Source organism: Dioscorea cayenensis, chromosome 8 (genome assembly GCF_009730915.1).
Source record: "Dioscorea cayenensis subsp. rotundata cultivar TDr96_F1 chromosome 8, TDr96_F1_v2_PseudoChromosome.rev07_lg8_w22 25.fasta, whole genome shotgun sequence".
Taxonomy (NCBI): Eukaryota; Viridiplantae; Streptophyta; class Magnoliopsida; order Dioscoreales; family Dioscoreaceae; genus Dioscorea; species Dioscorea cayenensis.
This window is the reverse complement of record NC_052478.1, coordinates 667,873-684,262: the sequence shown is the minus strand read 5'-3', so window position 1 is coordinate 684,262 and position 16,390 is coordinate 667,873. Positions and strand designations below refer to the sequence as shown.

The following is a 16,390-nucleotide window of genomic DNA, read 5'->3' as shown; positions in this document are numbered from 1 at the left end:
TAAATGAGTGCATTTAATTACCCCATAAATTCCATTTTATAACCATAAATGGGAACGTTTAATTTGGAATGGCTTTGTTTGGAAGGATGAACCCTTGCCAAGTTTAGTTAGTAGTATGCAAAAACATTTTAAGATTTTAAATTTAAATTGTTAAAATTTTTATTTTTAATTATTTTGGGCAAATGTAATTGCGACGTCCAGATAGGGAAAAAAAAAAGAGAAAGAGAGACAGAGGAATTGTGTTACATTACCAGTTCAATTGGTTAACAAAAGGTCAATTAATCAGGGGGCATGTGGTGAGCATGAGCCCAAAGGAGAAATGACTCAGTGGAGAGGAACAACAATGGCAAATCAACACGTGGACGGATCAGTTGTGGAAAAGGCAAAAGAAGCAATGAAGGAATGGAAAGAAAACAATGAGGGTACCTCGTGTCGACGAGGAAGTCGAGAGAGGAGGATAAGCTCGCGGTTACGCGAGTACACTATACCAGCAGTAAAACAAAATATAAGAGCTGGGGAGGAGAAAGGAAAGGGCATGCTGGAAATTGGGAATTGAGGCCCTGGTTTCTCTCATGGTATTGGGAGCATGGAGGCAAGGTCTTCAGTGGATCTTGGGATTTCTGGAATTTCTTGTTCTTCAGTCAACTTCACTCAACTAGCAGTGGGTTTGGGTGAGATTGTTCTCATTACTTAAACCTTGTTAGATTCTGCATTTTAATTCCTGAATGTGATGAACTTCAATTGCTGTTACTTGATGAATGTCACTAGATACTGTAATTTCTGCTAAGACTTTTGAGGTTTGAATGGCCTGAATAGTAACAGATCTGGAAAATTCTCAGCTATTCAGTGGACTGAGTTTTTCTGTGAAATCTGATTGAATAGTGATTGTGTGTTTTACTGCAATTCTAGCTTTTATTCATTACAAATTGTTGTGGAGAAAGAGTCTAACATGGCCAGTAACAATAATCAAAGCAATATACTGAGTGGAGAATGAGGTGAGAGAGTGCTAGGTTTGTTAGCACATATTGTACATGTGTCCTGTTGAGATGGAGAGAGATGAGTTGGAGCCATTTGATTTTAATCCAACAGCTGAAATACAAAGTTCCAAAAAATTGAATTCTACAGACGATTGTGATCGATTGAATTACTATTAGATCATGATAGAATAGTTCATATCAAATTAGTGTATCACACTTTTTTACTACACAACTATTTATAGCATTGTGCATCCACTGTGCACTCTGTTTATAGTAATGTTGCAAAATATTGTATGTGTGCACTGTTGAAATGGAGAGATGATCTTGGGTAATTCGATTTCACTCCAACGATTGAAATACAAGCATCCGTAGCTAGTTATTTTAGTTGTATTTATTTATCTAATATTTTGTGATTATTTTTATTTTATTTATTATTTTGTCTTTGGTCTAAACTTCTATTTAGGGTTTGTAAAAAGGAAACCAATCTATTGAAAATTTATGTTCTTTTTTTTACAAATTGAGTGTTAGTATGTTTGATAGTATCAAAGCAGGTGTTGACGGTGATATTCTTCGCAACGGTGATCAGGAGGCTAAAGAACTTTTGGAAGTGGACATAGCATTGCAACGATTGGAGCAATGTCTAGAGTAATAGAAGATTGTGATGTCTTAAGGAGCCCTTTTGAAGAAATTGTAAAATGCCTATCCCTATTCGTAAACAGATTGTTTACAATGGTGATTTGGAGGAAAAAGACGATAATATGTTCGATCGACAACCATATACGGAAAGAATGCTCAAGATTTTTGCTTAAAGTTGGAGATCCCATTTTTCAATGGATGTCTGGGTATTAAAGAATTTTAGGCTGGATTGTATAAATAGGCCTATTTTTTTTTACTATATGGAGACTTCTCTAGAAATGATTGGTAGCATGCCCGTTTAAAAGAGGTAGTATTTACATGGTGGGAATGGACTTAGTCTAGAAGGGAACAAGAAGTATAAGATGAAATATTTGTTGAAAAGAAAATTTCTATCCCTGAGCAAATCATGCTTGAACAATGTTAGTGATGTCAACAAGGCAGTTTGTAGCCAAGCACTCACTCAACTTCCTTAACGAAAGAGTTTCCCACTAGGTCGGCAACTCGGCGCCTGACTTTGCACAGGAGTAATCCTCCTTCTTTTCTAACCTGGACGGACCTATAGCTTCAGACGACGCCTTTCGTCGGTCCAGTGTTTATTTTCAGTATTGTTCTTTGCTGCTCCTCTGTTTTGTAATATTTACCTTTTCTCACTTCTGGTGAGGGGCTCTCATCTTGTTTCTTTTTTTGTCTCTGTTGTCCTTTTAATTTTTTTCAATAAATCGGTGGTTTATCCACATTTACCTTAAAAAAAAAAAAAAAGGTAATTTGTCAATCCATGAATTTTGCGCTGCAGAATTCATGAGACTGGCTATGAATAAATAATCTTACTAAGTTACTAGATATTTGGAGATTGCGATCAACACTCCAGAACTGCAGGTATATATATATATATATATATATATATATATATTTATCTAAAGGATTGTAGATATATTTTTTCTAACCTAAAACCAGCTCACCAACACAGTGAGCTGTCAGCTAATAAGGTATTAAACCAGCCATTTATTCTCACTGTCAAAATTAACAATAAATGGAGCAAAAAGAGAGATCACAGATGCAAAGCCAAAATGCCAAAAATAAAGATCTAAATTTATACTGGAAATGAACAAAAAATCCCTCCAAAGTTCAGGTATTCACAAAAAAACCCCATGACTTTGAGTATTCCCAAAAGATCCTTCCTTTTTCTGACAGATTATTTTTCAGACCTTTCTGACATAAAGGTGATTGACGTTGACATAAAGTTAACAGATATTAACTGGGCTGACTTTCAGTTTTTAAGCGAAAATACCATAATTTTAAGCGGAAAAGTCAAATTTTAAACGCAAATGTGTTATATGTTAAGTGAAAATTTATGTAGTTAAGCAAAAACACCAAATTTTAAGCGGAAACTAATAATTTTAAGCGGGAAGTACATGTTGTAAAATAGAATAAACTAATAGAGTAAGCTGCATTAATTGAAAAGTACACGGTCAGAATTAAAAAATAAGCTATCAAAAAAAGGAGGGACTGTCTGGCAAATTCAAATGTCAGAGGGTTTGTCTGGAATGTTTTGAAACTTTCATGAACTAAAAAATAATTTTCCCAAGTTTATATCATAGAGAGAGAAAGTGAGAGCATGACAAGTATCTATCAGTAAAATGTTATCCTTCAAGAGTAGAATATACTAATATCTCTGTCACACTCACGTCATGCATTGATGGACGCGACATCCAAAAGGGTAATATATTCAGTGTGGTCAAGCACTTCGCCAGTCCGTCCTTTTTTGACCTCTAATTTGTTTTCAACACTAGTTCTTGGACCTTGATCAGAGAGTTGCTCTTTTGGATTTCTAGTAGGCATACACGTATGGTATGCAAAAACCAAACTCCATACTAAATACATATATATAATGTATTCTCTCCAAGTCTTTGTTACCTTCTTATGCATAGGGTCCTGCATCCATACATTGCTGCAAGGTTTTTATTGGCTCAGTTTTGGATCATTCTGTGGTTGTTTTGTCTGGCTTCTCACCTGTTAATACAATAGTACTATATTTCTCCATCATTCCTGTGTTACTTGTCCTTATGACTACTTATCTAATGGTTCTTGCTTTCATTCTGGGACACAAGCATCGTATTCTATTGCTAGCCTTCCTTATCTTCTCAACTAATCCATGTATATTCTTTTTCATCCACTTCAACAGTGAACTTTGACAATGCATTATCAAATTCTTATGTAAAGAATACCGTGTTGAAACTTGATACCAACCAACAATCTCATTTACCGAGCAATACTATCACTTAAGACAAAGATATTCAGTCACAAGAAAAACGTTCTTTTCCGCGTAAGATGCGTTTTTTTTTAGGGAAAGAGCTTGATGAGCTGATTTTATTAATATAAAAATAATAATACGAGCACAGGTTTCTTAGACAGGGATGCGCTTCTTTGCAAGTGTGAAGAGTTGCGTCTCCCTGTCTAAGCAACCCGTGCTCGTTTAAATAAAGAACTTTAGAACAGACAAACAATTCATTCATGTTTTTTGTGTGAGCTTAAAGAAGAGAAAAAAGCCGTAAGAATACAATCTTGTTCATGCGCATTGGATTGGATTCAATAGTAAATGAAAAATAAATTTCAAACACCCCACTGACATTGCTGTTAGTGCTCCCAGCAGGGATGGTATATTAGCACAATTACTGATTGAACATGGCATACATAATTCCAAGAATTTTCTCCATTTCATTACAAATCTGTTAAAGATTTAAGTACCACCAACATGAAGAATGTTGGAATATCTCCCTGCTCTATTGCTTACAATGTTCTTCTGAACTCTCGTGCATGTGACTGTAACAGAGACTATAATGATGTGTACTTCCAAAATCCACTGAAAATACTCTGAAACCTGTTACCTGACAGCTTCTTAAGAATCTTCTTGGCATCAACCACACCGTTCTCTGCAAACTTCTCTAAATGCTCCACATACCCGGCCGAGATAATCTTTCTCTGCCCATTATAGCTACAGGACAATAAAAATAAAATGGATAGCAAATGCTTCTTTAGAACCGCAGGTTTCTCCTCCACCTGATGAAGTAATTTGATTACCTTTCTGATGTTGTGATCTTCTCTAATGAATTTTCTCTGATTCCTTTGTATGGAAAGCAAGCTACAGAGTATCTCTGCAGCCATTTCTTGGGCTTCAGGTGATTTGGTCTCAAGCCACTTCACAAGTTCTTCCATGAAGCCAGCATCACCCATGGCCTTCTTAACAACAACTTGGGAAGTCCCACATAGATGAAAGGTGGCCTTCGGTGCTGATTCTTGTACAGAAATCTCACCATCCTTTAGAAAGAAGAGAACTCGATCAAGGAATCCACAATGAATTAAGCCAGTGATGGAATTCACTGACGAGAAGCATAATCCTTGGATTGCTCTAAGTGCAACCTCTCTAGCTTTGGAAGATTGAAGAGAATTGGGATTGAGAATCTTGAGTAGTGACTCAACTACACCTCCCTTAATCACATTATCCTTCATGGCACCATCCTGAACGGCCAAATGATGCAGAAACTCAATGGCTTCTATCTGAGAGCCTTCTTCTTTTGATCTCAAGAAGTTAATGAGAAGAGAAACAAGTCCATGCTCCATCATGAATCTCTTGATCTCATGGACCTTACTGAGGTTCCTCAGAACACCACAAGCTGAACTTATCAACTGAACACTCGCACCAACTTCAGCCAAGATCTTGAGCATAACTGTAACACCACCATGAGCTGAAACTGACCAACAGTTGTCAGCATGCTCGGTCATCTTCTTCAGAGCTCTAGTCACTCTTTCTTTCACTGCTTCACTTGCAGAATCTGCAGTCTCAATCAGTGGAGAGAGAATGCCAGCATTGAGAAGAATTCCCCTCTAAGAAGAACCTTGCCCGGCGATCACTGCGATGGCCTCTGCTGCTTGCTCTTGAATGCTAACTTGTTTGGATTCAAGAACGCGTACAAGAACGTCAACAGAGTCAGCAATCTCCATGACCAGTATCCTTGCATGCTTCTCATCTTCATGAAGCATCTCGTTAATGCTGGCCAAGGCTAGAGTCTTCATCTCCGCATCTCCTACCTTTAGCCTTGTGAGCAGGTCCTCTAAGTAGAACTTCACATCCTCACGCCTGGCACCAGCGCCGGGACGCGAGACAACAAGAGCTCCAGCAGGTTTCAGAGCTCCAGAAGCATAGATTTCATTGAGACTGTTGGCGTGAAGCTCAAGCTCAGAGGCAGCAACATCAAGATCACGGTTCATTTGGAGCTTCCCACCACTATACAACCCATTGCTACACTTGTCAACGAGTTCATGTATCTCAGTTGCAGTTGAAACCAAGGACTGTAGGAGTTGAACAAGCACTGAATTCTCGCCAGAGTTTCCACATTTGTCTGCAGTTTCTAGAGCAGAGTTGAGCTGCTGGAGCTTGTCTCGAAGCAACTGCCATTTGTGAGAGAAGAGTTTGGTGGAATAAGAGGAAGAGATAATGGACTTCATTAGCTCAGATGCTTGCCGGAGATTATTTGCCTCTCCGGCCACCAGGACACCATGCGCCTTCTCTGCTCTGTCTTCATTCATATCTCTGTTATTGCATGGAAGTCTGGAGAGAAGAAATCAAGAATCAAGTGTGTGATGAGCCAGTGAAGGAGGAGGAACTAGGGTTTCAGTCTCATCATCATCATCATCTTCATCGTCTCAATAGTTAAGGGTGAGAGAAGAGGTTTGGTCGAAGAGATCGGGGAGAACCAACCACTACAGCCGGAGGAGGAGCTGGATCGGGGATTAGGTTTAGGGTTTCGGCGAGGGGGAGTGGTGGCACTTACGATCCTGATATATATCTCCTCTCCTTTGGGTTTCTACTTGAGCAAATGAAGAATGGCTACGATTAGGGCGATGTCTCCCCAGGGTCACCGCTCGAGCAAACAAAGAAGGCCAGAGAACATCCTGAATAAAATCCAACTTTTTCATGCGGTTATCTTAAACCGGCTCTAAAACTGGGATATTTTTTTTTTCTTAATTTCACTCATGGAGCCGGTTTTTAAAAACACCTCTATCAATGTGCCTCTAAAAATAAAAATCGGTGCAGTGTCAGTATCATCAGACTACCCTACAGAACCAGAAATTAAAGGCACCATTGAACACATGATATTTTCTCAGACTATTCCACCAAGCACTGGAAAATGGATGACTCATTAAGATTATAAAAGTTTGCAGCTATATATAGCAAGGATTCAGGTCTTAGAGGAACCCACTTGAATAGTAAGCAACTAAGACATGTCACGAATATCAGTTTATAAATTCAGTCTTACTAAAATTCAAAAGATCAGCACTTTCAGGATTGAGTTCATTCCAGATTACATTTAACTCTTACAGTAATACAGAACAGTAAAGCATTAGATGGGCAACCCATGTAGAAGTGGGAAAATATATAACTATACACTTCTATTATTATTATTAGGGTAAATTACAAAATTAGTAACTAAACTATCCACCAATTCCTATTTTGGTCACTAAACAAAAAAAAAAAATTCTATTTTGGTCACTAACTTTTTAAATTGTTACCAATTTGGTCACTGACGCCAACGCCGTTAACGGCGAGCTGACGTGGCTTAGCCATGTCAGCGAACTTAACCACATCAGCACTGCTATTTAAAAACGTGTCTTCTTTCTTCTTCCCCTTTCCCTTTTCTTTCTTCTTCTCCTTGCCCGTTTCTTTCTTCTTCTCCTGCAGATGGATGCCTGATGTAAGTTTACCATGCAAAACAATTATTTTTTGTATCATATGCAGAATTACTAGATTATCTGTAGAATTCTGAATGTCATTATGTTATTACCAGATGACTATGTTGCTTATTTTGTATCATCTGCAAAATTACCAGTTTATATGCATATCCGTGTTGGTTATTCTGTATCATCTGTAGAATTATGTGTTGGTTATTCTGTATCATCTTGGAATTCTGTGTATTACTAAAATATAATGACATTCTGTGTTGCTTATTCTACATAATGACATTCTACATGTATTGTGTTTTTTTTTCTTGTTTTTGTTTGGCCAAAAATTAATTTTTAAGTACTTGTGTGTGTGTTCTCAGGGAGGTGCAAGTTGTTCATTGAATTTGTGAAGCACAATAAACAAGGATTAAGCATTCATTGGTTTCTGTTGTTTTTAGAAATAGATGGTGTTGTTTTCATACTGCAGGTCTCATTCAGATGGATTATCACAAGCCCATCGATTCCCCATTGATGAATCATCATTTTCTCTGCACAATAAAAGAAGAGACAATGATCAATATCTGATAGCTTTCGGCCATTACTGGAAACTGCAACTCAAATCTACCACATGTTGATCTCACGGGAATTCCCATTACAGGACTGAGGGCAAGGAAGAAGAAAGAAAAGGGAAAGGGAAAGGGGAAAAAGAAAGAAGACACGTTTTTAAAGAGCAGTGCTGACGTGGTTAAGTTCGCTGACATGGCTAAGCCACGTCAGCTCGCCGTTAACGGCATTGGCGTCAGTGACCAAATTGGAAGCAATTTAAAAGGTTAGTGACCAAAATAGAATTTTTTTTTTGTTTAGTGACCAAAATAGGAACTGGTGGATAGTTTAGTGACTAATCTTGTAATTTACCCTTATTATTATTATTATTATTATTTTTGGAACAAAAGAGCTGAAAGCTAGAAAAAAAGAAAAAGAGAACTAAAACAGGATTCAAAAACTAAGATTGAGACAAGAGCATATTTCTTCCAACCAATTTGGGCGATCCATGCCCCTGAAGAAGAGAGATAAATGTGGATTGATTCTCCCAAAAACAACCAACTCATTAGCAAGCAAGTTTTCATCTCTAGGAATGGTTGATACGCAAATATTTTGGAAATCATGGAGGATGTTTCGCAGCTTGATAATCATCCCAGTGGACTGCCAAGCAATGCAAGGGTGAGGATTTTGAGCCAACTTCGCAGCACCCGGGGAATCAGTGAAAATTCGATTTGGAAACCAGCTTCTCTCTCTGCAGATGGATAAAGCATGACAAATAGCATCAAGTTCTGCATTGATTGGAGAGTCATGATGAGCACCCAGAGCACCTGCCAATAAGATTTTCCCCGGGTTAGTAATGATAATAAAACCAAGACCAGCACATTGAGAAATGTTTCTCCAAGAGGCATCTGTGTATATGAAAATTGAATTTGAAGTAGAATTAAGTCGAAGAAGCTCCCTATGGTTTTTGCCGGATGCAGAGAAGAAATCCTCACAATAGGCATTTGCTCTGGTAAGAATGTTTCCAAGTTTTGGAGTGAGGTTTTGAAAAATGCAGTTGCATCTTTCCTTCCAAATAAGCCAAGCTGTAGAAGCAATAAGGGCTTTGGTTTTGAAATTTTCCATTCTGTTGTGGGTCTTGAGAGTTAACCAGCTACCCGAGCTCAGAAATTGGAAATCAGGAGAATTGATGTTCATCATAGCAAGGATAGAATCCCAAATATGTTTAACTTTGGAGCACCGCCAAATAGAGTGATCAATGGAATCCTCTTCCAAATCACAGAAATAGCATTTTACATAAGGTCCAATGTTCAGGGTGTAAAGATAAGCGCCCGTGGTAAGCTTGCCATGGGCCATTTTCCAAATGAATGTTTTCACACATGGAATGACAAAGAGTTTCCAAATTTGTTTCCATCCACTCCAAAGAGCCCCAGAATCTTCAGAAGAGATAATATGATCATATACTGAGGAGGAAATGGTAGCCATGTGATTTGTGGAGGCCCAAACCCATCGAGATGGGCCGTGGGCTTCTAGTTTCAGGGTTTTGCAACGGTCCAGGTTCACAGAATCTAAAAACATCATAATCAGATAATCATTGCATAGAGAATTATTCCTCAAAAAATCTTTGAAATGAACATTATCCAAATCAAGGATCATATTCAAATATGTTGGCTTATGGGATATGGGCAAGTCCAAAAACCATGGATCCCTTATCCAATCTAAGCCGTCAAGATTAACAAAAGAGATAGAAAAATTTGTTTTGAGAAAGTTTGCAGAATTGCAAATGGATTTGAAGAACCAAGAGGATTGAGAAGATCTGTTATGCTGCCAAGGGTGCCAGTTTCCATATTTGCTTTTAAAAATATCAATCCAAATTTTGTTTTCCGAATTCATAATAGCAAAGATGTGTTTGGCCATAAGCAAGTGTTGGACCAGTCTGAGATTTCTAATACCGAGTCCTCCCTCAGTTTTTTTTTGGGTAGTAAGGGACCAGCCAACAGAATGGAAACCGGGATTATTGCCGCCATTACTCCAAAGAAAAATCCTACCAATTCTAGAAATAGAGTCAAGAATAGAAAGAGGAAGATTCATGACTGATAGAAAATAATTTGGAATTGCAAAGATAGTACTATTAAGCAAAACCGAACGACCAGCTAAGGAGAGGTTTGAGTGATTCCAATGATTAATGTCCTGATGGACTCTTTTTGGTAAAAAAATCAAGTTGTCTAACCAAAAGATTTTTCGGGGATATAGGAACACCAAGGTAAGAGAAAGGAAAGTGTCCTTTCTTAAAGCCAAGAATTTTAGAGATTAAACGAGCAATTTTCTTGTTGCACCAAGAGGGTAGGTAGATAGCAGATTTGGAAGGATTTGGTTTCTGGCCCGTTAAATTGTGATAGATATTGAGGCAGAGGAGACAATTCTTGGCTGCTTTCCTAGAGGCCCTCGTGATAAAGATGAGGTCATCGGCAAACATCAGGTGATTGAAATTTCTACTTAGGTTACAGGAGAATCCAGGGACCAAGTTTAAGTTCATGGCTTTATTGAGAATTGCAGAAAGGGTCTGGGAAGTAAGTAGAAAAAGAAGAGGGGACAGGGGGTTCCCTTGTCTCACTCCGCTATTACTATTAATCCAGGTGGAAGTATGACCATTGATATTGAAAGAGAAGGAGGCTGAGGAAAGGGTAGCATTAATCCAAGAGATCCATCGAGTTGGAAAGGACATTCTGTGGAGGGTGGCAAAGATTGCGGCCCATTCAATAGTATCAAAGGCTTTTTCAATGTCTATTTTAAGCATCATCCTAGGGAGGATAGAGGTATCATATTCTAAGCCATGGGCGATTTCCTGGGTTGCAATTATGTTATCATAAGTGCCACGCCCCAGAATGAACCCAGTTTGCTCGGGACTAATTAATTTATGAATCACAGACCTCAAACGGTTGGCCAAAATCTTAGCTAAAATTTTATAGCAAACATTGCAAAGAGAAATAGGTATGAAATCCAAAACAGAAATAGGATTTTTGTTTTTAGGAATCAAAGTGACAAGAGTTTTACCCCAAGAGACAGGAATTTTAGCATGAGTAAAAAAATGAGATATAGCTTTAACAAGATGATCCCCAAGAACATTCCAATAGAAAATATAAAATTCCACATTAAGACCGTCCGGGCCAGGACTTTTTCCCCGGGGCATTGAGTTGAGAGTTTGATAAACTTCCTGCTTAGAGATAGGTTTAATCAAAGCTTCTCCTTCCTCAACATCCAACACGGGGAAATCATCCGGCAAGGCAAGAATCAGGGAATTAAGGTCAAGATTTGCAGAGGAACTCCAAAGATTTTTGTAGAAATTAACAAAACAATTTTCAATATCACTCTGAGCAGTATAAATGTTACATGAAGTATCTTTGATGCTTTTGATTTTGTTTTTGTGATTTTTAATCTTGACGGCTTTTTGGAAAAAAACTAGAGTTTGTATCACCACCAACTAACCACAGGTTTCTAGCCTGTTGACCCTAGTAAATTGTTTTTTGTCTGAGCAGAGCCGTATGGAGATTTTTGAGTGCCCTAAGCCAAGTATTCCTCCATGAATCATCCAAGAGGGTGTTGTTCTGGTCCAAAGAGGAAATCTCCATTTCAATGTTTTGGATTTCTTTATTAAAAAAGTTGGGAGATGAATTTTTCCACCTGCAAAGATTCCTCTTAGTACAAGAGATGAGATAAGCAAAAGAGTGCATGGGAGAAGAAGAGGTATTAGAATTCCAAGCACTGATAACATTACTATGACACCCATCATAATCCAACCAAGCATTTCAAAACGAAAAATTTTATTTGAGGAAGAAGGGGAATCAAAAGCCGAGAGGATCATAGGAGCGTGGTCCGAGTTTAGACAAGCCAAGTGCTGGTTCGTGAAAGAGGTATAGCGAAGGAGCCAGAGGGAATTTACTAAAAAAAAGGTCAAGATGAGCCCATCTGCGAACAAGGCCATCCTGGTTGTTACACCAAGTAAAACAGGGCCCTACAAAACCTAGGTCATGGAGATTGTTATCATGAATAAAGGAGAAGAAAGCTTTAGATTTGGAAGAATAGTTACTGAAAGACCCCCCTTGATGCTCGTTCATTGAAGCAATCGTATTGAAGTCTCCCGTAAGGAGCCAAGGCGAGTTCAAGTGAGAAAAACCAATTAGGGATTTCCAAAGCTTTTTGTGCTTAGATAAAACCTGGGAATTGTAGATGATTGACAAGATCCAGGTTTCGTTTAAAGAAGAGATGATGAGGTGAAACACAAGTCTGGAGCTTGCTATCGGAGTAACTAAACCCTTGAAACATTTCCAAAGGACAATGATGCCTCCGGAGAAGCCATTTGAGGGAATAGCCGCCCAATCCCAGCAGTGTTTAAATCTGCTACAAAAACGCATAATACGATTAGAGTTTGACTTAGTTTCCACTAAACAGATGAAATCCGGCTTAAGTCTTTTCATAATATCTTTAATATAGTCAACCGTTCTAGTGTTTGAGACACCTCTACAATTCCAAGTAAAAACCTTCATAAGAAAACCAAGAGAGAGAAAGAAAAAAGAAAGATGAAAGGTTAGGTTTTCCTCCCTTTTTTGGCTCTGGAGCCATTTTTCTCAGTTTCTCTGCGGGCTAAAGCCTTCATTTTTGCATCAGGTTGAAACTGAGCTAAGATCATGTCATCGTCTGGATCATGAAAGGTTTCAGAGTCAACCGAAGCGCGCTCCTCCATATCATCCTCAGGGTTCTCCTCGGAAGAGATCATCTGGACCACCTTGTCAACCAAAACCAGGTGCCTGTCCACAGGGTTTGGACCAGGCTCATGGGCGGGTGATGGGATCGAGGAGATGAGAAGAGGCTCATCCGTATGTTGCTTGTTAGAGGGGAGAGACAGAAGCTTTTGTTTTGGGGAAGCCAACGGGCGATTTTCCATCTTGTCAAGTAGCGTATTGGTAGTAGTGGCGACACTGTAGCAGCATGTTTCTTTAAGCCAAGAGAGACTGAAAGAGTGATTTGTGGTGATTCCTCGGGACGGCAAGAGGCGTCAGAGAGAGTTAGTGCGTTGTTGGGCCCAAGGGTCTCGGGATTAGGTGGCGAAAGAACCAAGGATCTAGAGGAAAGACGAGAATGTCCTCCTCTACTTGCATGTCCTCCACGTGTCGAACCCACACGAGAAGAGGATGCCACTTGTCTGAGTGAAGGAAAATCGGGTTGCCACGTGTCATTTCTCTGATCATCGTCCCCAGGGCACAGCTGAGAGGTAGGGTTTTGGTTACCGTTGTGGGTATGGCCACCGCCCCGACCACCACCTCTACCATTGAATCTGTTCCGGTTTGAGAGGCGATGGCCATTGGGCTTTAACCAAGGCCCAAATTTACTGTCTGTTTCCGAGGGTTTCATGATCGGAATATCAGCGGCGATATCATCTTGATCACCCACAACCACATTCACCTGCATTCCGAGGTCCTCTAACACCAGCTCGGAGGGAGCCTCCGAGGGCACATGAGGTTTAGGACGACAGGGATTGTTGCGGGTGGGACAGAGAGTGTCGCCATGACCAACCATGCCACACCTGAAACAAAACACTGGAAGTTTTTCATAGAGAACTAAAACAAAAACTGAGAACTCACCATATTTAACCCAGGTTCCTTGTTGGAGTGGCTGGCTAAGGTCCAACTCCACACAGACCCTGGCGAACTTAGCTCTGGAACAGTCCAAGGTATGGGAATCAACTTTGAGCACTCTGCCGAACTGGGAGGCGACTGATTCCAGGATATCTCCTTCCCACAGCTCGATGGGAAGATGATGAATCTGGATCCAGACAGCCGCCAGATCAAGCTTTTCAAACGCTAGCTGAAAGGTTTTCGACCATGGAGAGAGTTGCAAGATACGTCCAGCAACGTTCCAAGGGCCGTCCCAGAGGAGACGACATTGCATCTCTTGCGATTCACAACGTATGTAGTAGAAACCATTCGGAAGATCGACAACCGAGAAAGCGCCAAGACCACGCCAAGCATCCGCCATGGCCAGCTTAGCCTGCTCAAGAGACAGAGATTTGCCCAAGAATTTAGCATAAATTGAGGTTTGCATACTATCTCTGGCCTGAAGCCATAGGTCATTTCCTATGGTAACAGAAGAGGAAGAATGGAGTTTAAGTTTATCGAAATGCTTCTTTTGCAGATGTGGGGGGATTTCAAAGGGTTCATGCTTGGGCCCAGAGGAGACCACATTAGCCCAGGAGACACCCGAGTTCGCTTTCACTTTTGGAGGAGAGAGCGTTGGCCCCGCCGGGGCCATCGGGAAGCTCAGATCGCCAGACACCGTCGGAACTTCCAGAGGAAGATTTAACAGCCTCAGTCCTCAATAAACATCTTTAACAAGTGAGAGGGGGTACTCACTACTCAATTTGGAAGTGGCATTACACTTCTATTATTGAAAAGAAAGAATATTACCAAGAACGCTAAACCTATCACATGGTGATAACAAACGAAAAAAAAAATTCCAAGTTTTGGTACCTTGACTCAGGAGCTAGTAACCATATGACTGGGAATAAAGATCTATTTTATAGTCTTGATTAGACAATTAAAGGGAGCATCTCATTTGGTGATAAGACTAAAGTCCTAGTATTAGGCAAAGGTGATATTCTCATTAGAACAAGGAATGGTGATCATCAATTCATCTCTCAAGCCTATTATGTACCAGCCCTAAAAACTAATATTCTCAGTATTAGGCAGTTGCTTGAAAGGGGATGTGAAGTTGAAATGAATAAAAAAGGGTTGGTTATGAGGGATAGAAAAGGGAGAACATTGGCAAAGGTACCATTATCTAAGAATAATATGCTCAAGTTGCAAATTAATTGTGACACTCCCATGTGCTTGAAGGCTTATGAGATTAATCTTTCTTGGCTTTGGCATCTCAGAATGGGTCACCTAAATTTTGCTGGATTGGAGCAATTGTTCAAGAAAAAACATGGTGTATAGTTTGCCATACATACATTATTCCAATCAAATATGTGAATGTTGTATGTATGGGAAGTAATCAAGGATGAGTTTTCCAAAGGAGTCACTTTCTAGAGCTTCTAAGCCGCTTGAATTAGTATATGCTGACATATGTGGGCCTATCCAACCAAGTTCTTTTGGAAGGAACATGTACTTCTTATTATTTATTGATGATTGTATTCGAAAAACTTGGGTTTATTTCTTGAAGGAAAAATCAAAAGCACTTGAAGTCTTTAAGACATTCAAAGCTCAAGCTGAAAATGAAAGTGGCTATCTGATCAAAGCATTGCAAATTGATCGAGGAGAGGAGTTTACATCAAAATAATTCAATCAGTTCTGTAATCACTGTGCCATTCGACATTTTTTGACTGTGCCGAGATCACCTCAATAGAATGGTGTTGTAGAGAGGAAAAACAGAACAATTCTCAACATGGCTTGTAGTATGTTGAAGAGTAAATTAATGACAAAGGAATTTTGGGCATTAGCAGTAGAATGTGCAATCTATTTGAGTAATCGAAGTCCTACACAGAAATTGAAGCAAAAAACACCTCAAGAAGCTTGGAGTGGACAAATCCAAATATTTCTCACTTGAGAGTGTTTGGTTGCATTGCCTATGTTCATGTCCCGTATGAGACAATGAGCAAGTTAGATGATAAGAGTGAAAAGTTGGTGTTCTTGGGATATGCCAAGAACTTAAAGAGTTATAAATTCTACAATCCTCAGACTGGAAGAACTATAGTTAGTAGAGATGCAAAATTTGATGATGAAGGCTTTTAGAAGTGGCAAGTTCTCTCAAAATGAAAATTACAACTTTCTTTCCCTGCTTGAAGATTTTTTTATTACTGATTCATCTTCAAATGAGATGGTGGAAGTTGCCACAACATAAATGCCTTCCCAAGTGTCTCATGTTGATCAAGGAGATTTTTCTTCTCCCAACTCATCTAAAAGGCCATCTTGTATGCGAAGCTTAGCTTAATTATATGAAGAGACAAAAAAAATTAATGAAGATTCCACTCTATTCTGTTTATTTGCATACATAGAGCCAATGTCCTTTGAGGAAGCTGTTCAAGATGAAAAATGGAGAACGACTATGAATGAAGAGATAACAGCTATTAATAGAAATGAAACGTGGGAGTTAGCAACATTTCCTAAAGGAAAGAAGCCTATAGCAGTGAAATGGATCTACAAAGCAAAGAAAAACTTTAAAGGAGAAGTGGAGAAGTATAAAGCTTGTCTTGTAGCAAAAGGATTCACCCAAAAGGCAGGAATAGATTATGATGAGGTATTTGCTCTGATGGCTTGTATGGAGACAGTTCGTTTGATTATTGCAATGGCAGCTCAACAAAGATGGAAGCTATATTTGATGGATGCAAATCAGCCATTTTGAATGGAGTGTTAAAAGAAGAGGTTTATGTAAACCAACCACAAGGTTACATTATTGAAGAGAAAGAAGATAAAAGGCTTGATATAATTGCATTGATGAATATTTTCAGAAAAATGGCTTCACAA

General features: G+C 39.2%; 3 protein-coding genes across 3 annotated transcripts; all 3 read right to left on the bottom strand.

Moving 5' to 3' along the window:
* Positions 1-4,308: 4,308 nt before the first annotated feature.
* LOC120267107 lies at positions 4,309-5,409 on the bottom strand. The gene is made up of 2 exons (XM_039274809.1): positions 4,692-5,409; positions 4,309-4,605 (listed from the first exon to the last, which is right to left on the bottom strand). The coding sequence occupies exons 1-2, from the start codon at positions 5,391-5,393 to the stop codon at positions 4,600-4,602; spliced, it is 708 nt and encodes a 235-aa protein (XP_039130743.1). The 5' UTR covers positions 5,394-5,409; the 3' UTR covers positions 4,309-4,599.
* An 86-nt stretch (positions 5,410-5,495) lies between these two features.
* LOC120266777 lies at positions 5,496-6,197 on the bottom strand. Its single transcript, XM_039274437.1, has one exon. It carries the CDS (start codon positions 6,195-6,197, stop codon positions 5,496-5,498), a length of 702 nt encoding a protein of 233 aa, XP_039130371.1.
* Positions 6,198-8,327: 2,130 nt separating this feature from the next.
* On the bottom strand, positions 8,328-9,721 carry LOC120266776. Its single transcript, XM_039274436.1, has 2 exons — positions 9,673-9,721; positions 8,328-9,442 (listed from the first exon to the last, which is right to left on the bottom strand). The coding sequence occupies exons 1-2, from the start codon at positions 9,719-9,721 to the stop codon at positions 8,328-8,330; spliced, it is 1,164 nt and encodes a 387-aa protein (XP_039130370.1).
* Between the last annotated feature and the right edge of the window lie 6,669 nt (positions 9,722-16,390).